The following is a 12,314-nucleotide window of genomic DNA, read 5'->3' as shown; positions in this document are numbered from 1 at the left end:
CTCTCTCATTTGTCCCTCCCCTAAGCCAGTGTAACCCAAACTCAAGGTGTGGGTTCTCTAGCATTTGGATGCCAGTCAGTGGACGAGAAGGCACCAATGTGCCTGCAGCAGGCGGCCATCCTTTCACAGCCACACTGGACATTTGTGATTTTCTCATCCGTGGACAACCAGCTTCAGGCGGCTGTGTACAGCAACTTCATGGAACATTTGTTCTAAGTGCTCCCTGTTACCATGGTAACCAGAAGCCTTTCAGCCTGGCAGTGTGCACATGGCCTGTGTCTGTCCCATCTGGGTGGGAACCTGTCACCATAAAAACAGCTTTCCCCACCTTAACAAAGGCTTGTGACAGATCAGAGTTAGAGGTGGGGGAGGGGAGTGGAAAGCTGGGGCTGGGAGTTGGGTGAGGAATAGGACGCACCTTGGCCAAGCTGGCAGTAAAGAGCACACACTCAAAGAGCTGCCCCATCCTCTGGAGGAATTCGTCCACATGTGGCCTCTTCAGCACGTACACCTGCAACGGCAGGAAGCAGCAAGCTGGTCAGTCATGGCAGCTGCTAGGATGCCTGGGCCCAAGCGCCCACTGTAGGAAGAATTGCCCCAAAGGTATCTGCCTCCCATCACCATGTCCATGTGTGGCCTGCAGAGGCCCAGACTACAGCATCAGAGGGCACACTTCCCAGGTGGGGGTCCAGGTCTAAGTTCATTGTAGATGACCCTTTTAAGGGGGAAAGGGAAGCTGACCATAGAATGGAGGGGCTTGGGGATTTTTCAGAGCCAGTGAGTAGAATGCAGGTCCCATGTCTGTGTAAACCACTCATTCATTTCACATGTGTTTCTTGGCACCTGTTGTGGGATAGGCCCCATGTGGATAAAGGCCATGGTCTGGGTGCTGTCCTTTTGGAAATGAATGGCAGATCTAGGATTGCTCCAGCTGCCACCTTACTCTGAACAGAACCCTTCCCCTCAATAGAAGGTGAGGGGCAAAAAGGATCTTCCTTATCAGCATGAGAACTGCCTACTTGAAACCACAGGGTTGCTCTGCTGGGCGTGATATAGAAAGACGTTTTGGGAGATGTGAAGCCAGCTTCAGGGACTCATAAACAAGCCACCTTGGGGGCCTCTGAGTAAAGAGTAGCCTTTTCTAGAATGGCTGGGCTCTATGCAGCCTTTTGGCCAGACAGGCTGGGTAGGGCTGCACAGCAGTGAGGCTTCAGCTCACACATGGGCTCTGGACTAGGGAGCCTGAAGAACTCAGAAGAAATTAGGAGATGGGAGAGAAGGCCAAGCTGGTGAGAGGACAAAGGAAATGGGAGAAGGGAGGAACCCATTAAAACCTGAATAAATTCCTTTTGAAATTAGCTACTTCACTAAATAAATCAAACTCTTCAAAATTCAATTCAACATATTTACTGAGCTGCAGCTCTGTGCTCAGCTTGATGTGGTTACAAAGACGAATCAAACACAGGCCTTGCCCTTGAAGGGCTCACAGTCTACAGCAGATGCATGCAGAAGTATAAAAGAAAACATGGCATAATGAAAGTCACAGCAGGGGGATAAATTAAAGAGAGTTAACTCCCATTCAGGGGAGGGAATCACAGAAGGCAACATTTGGCCCAGATCCTGAAGGATGAATATGCATTCGCCAGGCCTGTAAGAATGAGAGTAGCAAGTTTTCAGGGAGAGGAAAGTATAAGCCAGAGACCTGAATTACTTAATGTGTCAGATGATGCCCAGCTCAGCGAGGTTATGAGAGAAGACAGGGAGGTGGGCAGGAGGTGGCTGAAGACTGAGAGGCAGGTCACAGCACATGTAAGGCCTTAAATGGCAGATGGAACAGGGTGGATAAACTGCAGATGTAGCAGAGGTGAGGCGGAGGGCTCTGTACTCCACGCTGGACACACTGCTGGCAGAGGATTTCTACCTAGAACCGAGTAACTTTCAATATGCCAGATACAGGGATGGGGAGGACCAGGACTTGGTGGGAAACTCATGACTAACAGAGTAGGGTGGACACAGGTCACAGCAGGGCACAAAGGAACAGGGTGGCCTAGACACAGGGTGCCAACACAGCTCTGAGGAGCTGGGAGGCTGGGGTGGGAGTTGAGAACAGGGCTTGTGGCTGTAGTGATCCATGCCCCACAGTGCCCAGGAGATTCCTTGGTACCAGTGCTAGCGACAGACTGCAGCCTGTGGTTCTGTGTCCTTGGGAGTACTGTTTGAACAGCAAGCTGTGTTACATGCAAAGGATTGATTTGGGAACTCTGGCGTTGGTGCCTCTGGCAGAGAGGAGGATCCTGGGCCTGGATGCCGGCGTCCAGGCTCGCGTCCCCGTGCAAGTAACCAAGAATAGGCCCATTGGGACCTGCACAGCCTATCCTGGATTACTTGAACGAGGCCACGGCCTTCGCCAAGGCCTTGGTCCTCCTGTTCTTGGCGCCTGTGGCTTCCTTCCCTCAGGAGACTTTCTGACCCCAGCCCAGGGACCCTGGGGTGTCTACTGCCAAGCAAGTCAAAGCATGGACAGGAGGGAGGTTAGGGGTGGCTCCTGTAGGTCAGGCATGCTCACAGTCACATGGTGTGAAGGATTAATTCCTCTCCTAAAGCTTGCATGCCATTGGGAAGCTCTCCTTTGTCTTTCTCATCACAAGCACTCTGCAACAGGAGCCAAGATGCAGAAGTCTTAATTGCTTCTCAGATGCTGAGTTAATTCAGTTGATTTTTTTTTTTTTTTTTTTGCAAATGTTAAATGCCCAGGTGCTTGCAGTTTTGGCCCCATGATGACTTTTACAAGCATGAAGTGTAGAGACAGTCCCTATTCACCCTTCCCAGGGATTGTTTCCTGGCAGGATCTCCTGGAGAACAGGCCAGAAAGCAAGGAGTGGGTGGGGAGGGGAGGGGAACCTGAGTATGAGGCAAGAGCCCTGGGCCAGGAGGCAGGAGACTGGAATTCTCATTTTAGTTCTTCCCATTGCATATGACCTTGAACCAACATTCTCCTTGGCTAAGTCTCAATCTCCCCATCTGGGCAATGAGGTGGCTGGGCCAGCTGGTTTCCAAGGCTGCAACAGTTTTAATACCTGCACTTGAGAGCTGGAGAGCACGGACATTGTTAAGGAAAGACATCCTGTTGTGGCCCGTGGCCCAGGTACCAAGAGAGATTTTCCTTCCTGCAATACGAGGCCAGAAACTCTCCCTTTAAGACCCTGAAGCTGGCAAGGAAGATGGTCAGATCATCCCTGTAGAAAACCTGACAAAAGCCACCCGCTTCAACCTTCAAGGCCAGTTTTCCTGCAATGTTTCCAATATGTTCATAAATGAAGCTATTTCCGGAAGAGTTTTATGCAGATAAGGGAAAAAATTACAAAGAATGAAGATGACGCATGCCAACTGACTATGGCATCTTTATTCACAGCAGCCTGCTGATCCAAAAACCTTCTCCCTTTTTCTTTAGGGTTGGGTATTTGCTAAAGATCCACTGGAGAATTCAGGAGTGACAAGATCAGTCTGGAGCAGCTGGTATTGGAAAAGAACACCTTTCCCCAAGAATTCACTGTCAGTGGGTACCTGGTGATTTTCCTGTTGCCTGCTAGGAGAGTAGCCAAAAGCAATTACATGAGGAAGTTAATTAGATTATCAAGCTAGGCCAGTGGGGGAGATGGAAACTTCTGAAAGTCTGCATCAAATCAAAGAACTATTTGAACTTGCAGGCACATCAAATATTTATGAACAGATAGTTTTCCTTATAAAATCAGTATAAACAAATTCGAGTAGGAAAGAAAAGCAGAAAAATCATTGTATTTATTATTCAAAGTCTGTTTGTTTTGTACTGAATAATATTATCACTGAAATAGAAATTAAGAAATAAAGTTCATAGGAAATATAATTAAAAGAAATGCTCACTGAAACTCAAATTTAGCTTTGATTTTCTTACCTGATGTATAGTTCCATCGATTTCAACCGGAACAATAAAATCAGCATTACTAATAGGCTAGAGAGAAAAGAGACTATAATTAATATATCTGAAAGAACAAGATAAAATTGGAAATTTTAGCAAGAAAAAAGCTTGCCTGGACCAACGTTTTGATAATTGGAAAAAACAGTTCAGGAGAAGGATGTTGAAGCATGCCTTGGTTCCTTGAAATAAGCACAAGCAGGAAAGCACATTCTTTTCTGTTCTGAATGTCGTGACGTTTCCAGCATCCTGGTCCAACCTCTGGATCACCTGCCTGGCCTCAACCACAAAGGGTGGCACAGCCTGGCGAGAGAATGGGGTTCCTCAGAAACTCCAGCCCTTGCCCAGAGCCCTGCCAGGATGAGGGGACCACTGATGGCCACCAGGGGGAGAAGATGAGAGCCTGACGGCCAGTAGCCAGGGCCACCAGGGAAACAACTTGGATTTAAGACCCACAGTGCTGAGTGGCTAGACAGGAGATGTTCAGCACACAGACCCACAACAGGGTCAGGGACATGCGGGGCAAAGTCAGAGGCCACAAACCACAACCTTGGGCAGGTTCTTCCCCTCTCTGGACTTCAGTGTCTCCTCTCTTCCATAGCTATAGTGACAGGTTTGATGAATAACTGAGGCTCCATCCAGTCCTGAGAATCAGTGATCTCAGGCCCTGCCTGGTAGTCTGGCACAGTCTCCTGTCCTGGGGGTAGAAGTGAGGGCAGCCCTCCCTCAGTTGTTCTAAGGAACACAATACCCAGCATATCCACAAACTTCTAGATACTTAATATAACTCTTGGACAATATTAATAACACTTAAAAATCAAATACAACTCTTCAACAGTCATTACATTCTCAATGATGAACTTATACACAGTTCTAAATGGAATTCCACAAATTAGGTAGAAATGAAGAGGCCAAAAGAATCCTCAGCCAACAGACTCTTAGGACAAGACGAGACAGAGGGAAGGGGAAGGTGTATGGGGTGGTTGCTGGATGGGGGGCAGGGTATGAAGACTCTCATAGAGCCTGAACTGGAGTCTGCCTTTAAGTCCATCACTGTGCACATAAACATTTTCTTTGATTTGTAAATTGAAAAAAAAAAAATGTGAAAAATGCTTGGTTGTAGCACCATTAATAAGCATGCAGTTGTTCAGAGTGCTACTGAAACTTAAGATCACAGTTTACTCCCGGTTACAAGGCCAAGGATGAGCATGGTATTTTATAATTTCACAACTGAAGTATAGAATTATACTAAAACACCAAAAAGACAAGGGAAAAACTCTCACAAGGCATTGGATGTGAAAGCCTATTTCACAGAACATATAAAATGCGGCAACCCATTCCCCGCCCCCACAAGCATGGTCCTTAATCTCTAAGCACTGGTGTAAAGGGAGCCATAAAGCCAGGGCTCTTATCTGGGGTCCAGAGTCTGTGTGTCACATTTTCTATTGTTGTCTATTTTCTAGGGAAGGGCTCACAGCTTTCAGATTCTAAAAAAGTCTCTGATCCACCCAGAATGTTAAAAACTTTATGCTAAAGAACATGCTGCTTGCAAATTAAAAGGCAGGCCCGAGGAGGAAGAGCCAGGAAATGCTGACTACAGCTGGTGGTTATCAAAGCCCTCTGGGCAAGCTCTGGGGACACCAGGGGCTGCCAAGGCTCTGCTTCTGGAGCTCAGAACCCTCAGGAACCTGGGGCAGTCTGATTAGCGTTACCCACACTCCCAGAGCTGCTTGGGAAGATGCTCTCTATGCTGCCACAGTAACTGACCCCTGCTCTGAAGGGCTTTTCCCCAGAGGGACTAAAAAGTCCTGAACATGCCCACAGGGGAGAAAATGCTTCCACTGATGTTCAGAGCACAGCTGGGACACAAGGCCACAGTGGCCCCAAAACCAACCCAGGCCCCAGCCCTCAGGGTGCTAGAATGAGGAGGTCCCTGCATGTGCCACTTGCCAGAAGGAGGCCATTTCTCACTGCTAGAAGCCAGTGTGGTCCTTCCTCCACTCTCTGAAGGACTCAAAGACAACCTTCTGGCCTTGTTCTATCACATGAGAAACAGGCAGAAGGATCAATGTTTCTGGCAGGAAGATGTTCAGGCAAAATTTGATGGCTCTTCTGCTTGCCATACAACCTGCCAGGACCAACAACAGCTCATGTGAGATATGAAGCTTCTTGTAGATGGTGCCTTTCACATCTCTCAGCAAAGTAAAGGGAGTCCCAGGCTGGGGGCAAGGAGAGAAATGGAGTAGTACTGGCCAGCAATAGAGCAGTTCCTTTGCCAGAAATAACCCAAGACAAAAAGGACCATAACTTTAAAGACCTGCTGTTTCTTCTCAACACATCAACTTCTTGCTTCACTTTTTTCATCATTTGCCTCTTTTAAAAAACAGTTTATTCCATTTAAAAAATGGTTAATTATCTTTTTTTTCTTTTTTTAAATATAAGGGATTGAAGCAGGGGTACGTAACCACTGAGCCACATCCCCCAGCCCTTCTTGAGACTGGGTCTTGCTAAGTTTCTCACGGCCTCACTAAGTTGCTGAGGCTGGCCTTGAACTTTCAATCCTCCTGCCTCAGCCTCCTAAGTCAATGAGATTACACTATATGCTACCATGGCTGGCTGGGTATCTCATTTCTTAATAGGATAGTCACTAGTATCCTGCATAGAGGCCTTTTGGTGACCTGTCATTTTTGCTGGGGAGATGGAGAGTGAGAAAGATGACAAGAAAGACTTTCTGCACTCCATTTTGATATCACTGCAGCTCTGCACCCTTCATGAGGGAGGGTGCTCATTTATTTAGCCCACCCTCCAAATCCTAGCAACCTCTTGCCATGAAAATGGTCAGAATAAATGGCTGAATTTGTTCAGAGGCTGTTAACTTTAAAAGAGCTTTTTCAGAGTTGGATATCTTTCAAGAATGGATCCAGGAGCATTCTAGGACAGCAGGGTGCCTGACAGCTTGCAAGAGTGCCTCCCACCCCTCCCAATACGACACAGAGCGCTCGCTTGGTTACCTTGAGAAGTCTAGAATCCTGGGGCACAACGCGCTGACTGCCTGTGCCACCTTAAAGTACTCTTGCAGGGGTTAGTGTTGGAAAACTCCAACCTCCTAAGTACAAGGAGGCCTTGGTGGTATTGGCAACCCAGTGCTTTCTTTTCCTAACTGATGTTAATATTCAACTACTTTAGCTAATGTTTACCTGGGTTAGTGAGCAGCTGTTGGGATTTCTGGAGAAAGAATACAGTCATACACTAACAACCAGGAACTTCCATTCTCTTTATTTTTCCTTTCCAATACAATTGTGTCTAAATCACAAAGACCATAAAAGGTTTTTTATGTTGATTTACCTTAAATGAACTGTGCACCAAGGTTTCATCTAAATCAATGACCACACATTTCTTTCCATAGTCAAGCACCGTCACCTCTGGAAGGAGGTATTTAGCTGGTGGCTAAAGGGAAAACAAAAATTGCAATTATTACTTCTATGTAAGAGAAAAGTCAATTCCCTTATTCTTGCAGTATACTTTGTTAATGAGGGCATAAGTGAAGGCAAATATTTATATGCCTGGTAAAGTATATCATTTAATTTTATTAAGAACAACAGTAATAAGAAGTCCACAAGGTGAGTTTTACCAAACCCAACTGCCATGATGTGACTAACTACTGTAAGGCTTTGGCACCAGAAAACTCTGGGTCTAAACATCAACTCAGGAACTTTCTTGGCCATAAGTTTGGATAATAATACTTACTGTGAAAGGCTGCTGTCATTGTTATAAAGGCAGTAAAATGCCCAACATTTTGACTGCAAATGTAATATGGCTACTGTTGTTATTAACACAGATTACTCAAGAATGAGTATTTAATTAAAACAGCTATTCTGACTACACGTATTTTGCCTGAAATTTACTGTGGCATTTAAGACCTGTGTTGAATCCAGTTTTTTTTTTTTTCCTCCTCCTCCTCCTTTTTTTTTTTTTGGTGACTGACATTTTCATATATATGAAGAGAATTACCAGCAAAATTCAACCTAAAGTTACCCTTAAGACAAGGAAACAAATAAAACTGGTCCAAATACAGTGCCTGCCCCACTGTGGTATAATATTGAGCAAATGTGACATTTTTTGACCCTTGGGCTCTCTTTCTCTGAAAGTTACATTTCAACCCACAGGCTATGTATTCACCAGAATCAGTTTAGATGTCTCTGTAGTAGCTGTCTCGTAATAAAGAAGCCATAGAGTGTTAATAAAATCTGGGTATCTTCAGCCAACCCCGCACAGTTTGGAGTACTTATTTTTTTGGGCCTTGCCTCATTCCAGAAATTATTTGAAGTATTTCAGTCTCCTTGGTGGCATTTTTGGTGTCCAATGTTAAATGGTTAATTTTCTGTCATGCAGGGTCAAACTCTGTTTAATATTTGATGCAAAACAAAACACAAGAAAATATCCCTAATCACTGAAGAGTGGAGAAATTACCAAGTAAGAAAACATGAAATCAAGAGGTATTCTCTTTTAAGTGGCTGGTTCCTTTTTTTTTTTTTTTTTGGTTTAAATGAACATGAACATTAGTCAATGATCAAGAGCTTATTTTGAACTTTGGCTGGTTCAATAGTGAATGTAAACAGGCGGTCAACAGGGCAGGTGAATTTGCAAGAAAGAGGCTACCTGTGGGGACCAAGCACTGCGGCATCCTTTTCCACAATCACCCAGAGGAAAAAGTCTTTAATGTTTCTCATTCTCTTGGCTCTAAGTAAAGCCAGGCAAGCAGTCCTTCCTGACCTTGGCAGTACTGGAAAGAAAGGTGGCATGTGCCTTGGAGACTGGCATGAAATTTGGGGACCTAGAAAGGACTCTCTCACTATACATTAGTGAGTCAGTAGGTTATTTTTTAAAAATGAAACTTGCAAGAAGTTTTTAATCAAAAAGTGTTTTAAAAAGGCTGGATGTGATCTTTCTAAAGCTCTGCAAGTGACCACAACAGAGAGGGCTAGGATTATTTGTTTTCTGGGCAACAGCAAAAAGCATGTGCATGACCAGCACAAAATTTATTTTAATTTTTATTACACAATTAAGTTAGAAAAACACATTCTCCCTGTAAAGAATAAAGACACAAGACAGTAAAACACAATTATTCTCTTGTTTGTGTCCTTTCTTTTTTAGTCTAGCATTTATCCATCCAGTTCTTCCCCCATGTGTTTATGTTCTACCAAAACAACATTTTAACTTAGTAATTTAATTGCTAGCATGGAAAATAAGGACATAGAAATTCTATCCCTGGTATATCTGAAAACATCAAAGATTTGCCAAAAGATGTTCAGTTTTTTTCCTAGCCCAAGAGTAAAAATTACTTTCTTAGCATATTTAACTCACACTTTACTAGCATTCTTTGAGTTAAATGTAAGTAAAAGACATCCCTAACTGTACTGTCCAGCAGAGAAAAGATCAGAAAACATGAGACTCCTATTAGGCAAGCTATTGATTTTGCATTTGTGCTGCAGAGAACAAGGCCAGGCTGGAGGGCAATGGGCAAGGAGTTTTCTATTAATCCTCTGCCCATTTCCAAAATGCACACAGCTTTTCTGAGAGCCAGATGTTAGATAAACGCAAATTCCTCAGTGCACTGGTGAGAGTTCTGAACAGCAGGGATGTCTTCAGCCAAATTTTCTCTGAGGCCATCATGAGGCTCAAGAATGAAAAATACAAGTTTTATCAAGAAGGGCCTTTTCTATACAAAGTTGCTTGGCAAATGCATGTAGGGAGCATGGCCAGGGGGTTGGGGGGCAGAAATCTATGGTGTGTGTGGATTGGGGAGAGAAGGTACCATGGCTTACCACCCAAGGTTTGGGAATGGTGTTCATTCCAGTTCTCTTCCTGGGAGTAAATCTGAAATTTCCTCTCCCTGGCGCTAACCTAACAGTCATAAATAGTTAACACTGAGGTTTTTTCCTGTGGAGTACCTGCCCCACAAATCCTCATAAACCTTCCAGAGTTAGTACCTCTTCTTAGTACAATAGATATTGTTTTCTTACTGAAGATTTCTTTGACTCAGGGTCTGCACACTGCTCCCCAAGCCACAGAGTTCTGTGCAGAGATCTCAGGGCCTGAGGCAGAGAGGAAAGCCCAGGCTGGTTTTAACCAGCACAGTCACCCTCCTTATATGTTCTTCATGATGTTTGGTGGAAAACAGTGTACTCTCACTTTATTAAATGCCTTAGGCAAATAGCTCAGGAACCTGTTAAAATAAATCCTGCTCTCCCCTCCTTTCTCAGAACGTTCATGGCTCAGCTACATTGCCAACCCTGAGTTTGTGAGCATCATGTGGTGTGTGACTTAGGCAAGCGTGGGAACAGTAGGACTCAGGCTGCAGCGCCTACAGCACTTCTTACTGATAATGCCATCTTTTGTGCACTCACCTCAAGTCATGACTATTCAAACTTCAGTAATGTTGACACTTTTTATCCCTCTGCCACATTTCCTTACCCTTTAATACCTGACTTTAACCAAGCACCTCCTGAAGCTTTCCCATGAGGAAGGTTCTAAATCCCAGCCTATAGCTGGAACTTTCAATAGTCCAGGTAAAGAGGTCACCTCCAACAGGTGAGTCAAAGATGATTACTTAATAAATAAATGGTGCTGGGACACTGGAGTTACCACTTGGAAAATAAATAAGTTGGGCTGCTACTCCATGCCTTCCATGAACATTTATTTCAAAAAGATTAAAGATCTAAGTGTAATGATGAAAAACATCAAAATATAGAAGAAAATATGGGTCACAGCTATAGAATGGGGAGACCATTTTAAGCATAAAATCCAGGAGCCATGAAGAATGAGATCAATACATTTACCCTGTATAAAATTAAAACATTTTTGGCCAAAATAATTACAAACAAGGCCAAAAGATATAAAGTGGGGTGAAAGCACTGCTTTCCTTAAACTTAAAAAAATAAAAAAACATAATAAAGAAATTACTAGGGCAGAGGAAAGACATATGGCCACTGAACTTGTGAAAAGCTGTTCATTCTCATTCACAAAGAAATGCAAATCAAAGCAATAAACCTGCATCATTCTTTACTTTTGGATCAGCAAAGATTAAAATATTTGGTAACCATTTCAGGAAAGGAACTGGGCAATTATGAGGACTTTTTCTGGGAATATAAATTAGCATGGGCTTTTGGAAGAGGATTTGTCTTTAATGTTCTCACAACATAGAACTAGCCCTTGACCTAGCAATTCCAGTTAGAAGCGATCATACTAGACTAGCACAAAAGTCCACATATGCACAGGTTCAAGGATATTCTTTTTTTTTAATATTTTTTAAATTTTTTAGGTGTAGATGGACACAACACAATGTCTTTATTTTTATGTTGTGCTGAGGATCGAACCCGGGTTTTGTCCATACTAGGTGAGCGCTTTACTGCTGAGCCACAATCCCAGCCCTCAAGGATATTCTTAAGAGGAGTGTTTGTTATAGCACAGAAGTGGAAACAAAGTAAATGCCATCAATAATGTGTAAAACAATGAGGTAGATATATACATACTAATATTTGGAAATTCAAGGTGTCTTGTTAAAAGCAGCAAGCAATTTGCAGAATGGTGGGTACAACACAATTTCATTTGTGTAAATATGCTTATGTTTGTCTGGAGAATTTCTGGAAGGATACATAACAAATATTAAAAGTGGTTATTCAATGTAGTGGGATTGAGAGGGAGGTATTTTCTCTTTCTAATCTTTCACCTTTTAAAAAAAAACCCATTGAACTTGAATTATTATTTAGCAAAAGATTTAAGATAAAACCCACGTTCCTAGGTTTGTGAATGAATTAAAAAAGAGATATGAAGTAAGAAGCAGAGATGGGGGACTCTGGCTTGAGCTGTGTTGGGCACTCCCAATTTCCAAGGCAGCCTTCATCTTCGGGGCCTGAGAAAGCAATCAGGAGGCTCAGGAATCTGGTGTGGAGACTCAGCACCAACCTGACTGGATTTCCAATCCCATGGTATAACACTGAAGTTCTTGGGTGCTCCCAGCACTGACCAGGTCCCACTCTGATCCAGAAAGCCTGGGATCATTCTGCTTATGTGATCTGGGGCCTTGGCAGGTGGGTGCAGATCTTGCTGGAGACCCTAAGACTTGAATCCCAGGGCTGAGCTGTTACTAGATGGACTTCAGCTCAGTCCTGCATGCAAAGCAGGCAGTGGAGATCATATGTGCCTGTCAGCAGAACTGCTTTCTGCAGGTTATCATTCAATGATGTAAGTTACTTTTAGCAAGGCTCTGCTTTTCTGCAAGACAGTTCTAGGATTTATATAGCCTGACCCAGTGTCTCACTTTTAGGAGATGGCAGTAGTTTATGGATCTAACACTGAGATA

At 43.8% G+C, this 12,314-nt stretch overlaps 1 protein-coding gene across 4 annotated transcripts in view; it reads right to left on the bottom strand.

Annotated features, from left to right (window-relative positions):
* Positions 1-12,314, bottom strand: part of Ctdspl (CTD small phosphatase like) — a 109,919-nt gene that overhangs the window by 10,046 nt on the left and 87,559 nt on the right. For all 4 annotated transcript variants that reach the window (XM_076843687.1, XM_076843696.1, XM_076843672.1 and 1 more), the window contains 3 exons: positions 7,298-7,399; positions 3,932-3,988; positions 419-511 (listed from right to left, as the gene is read on the bottom strand). In XM_076843687.1, coding sequence (XP_076699802.1) covers positions 419-511; positions 3,932-3,988; positions 7,298-7,399 — 252 coding nt within the window. The remainder of the gene's footprint in view (positions 1-418; positions 512-3,931; positions 3,989-7,297; positions 7,400-12,314) is intronic.

This window comes from Callospermophilus lateralis, chromosome 1, assembly GCF_048772815.1.
Source record: "Callospermophilus lateralis isolate mCalLat2 chromosome 1, mCalLat2.hap1, whole genome shotgun sequence".
Classification (NCBI taxonomy): Eukaryota; Metazoa; Chordata; class Mammalia; order Rodentia; family Sciuridae; genus Callospermophilus; species Callospermophilus lateralis.
Note: the sequence above shows the minus strand (reverse complement) of the source record. Positions and strands in the feature narration are given on the sequence as shown.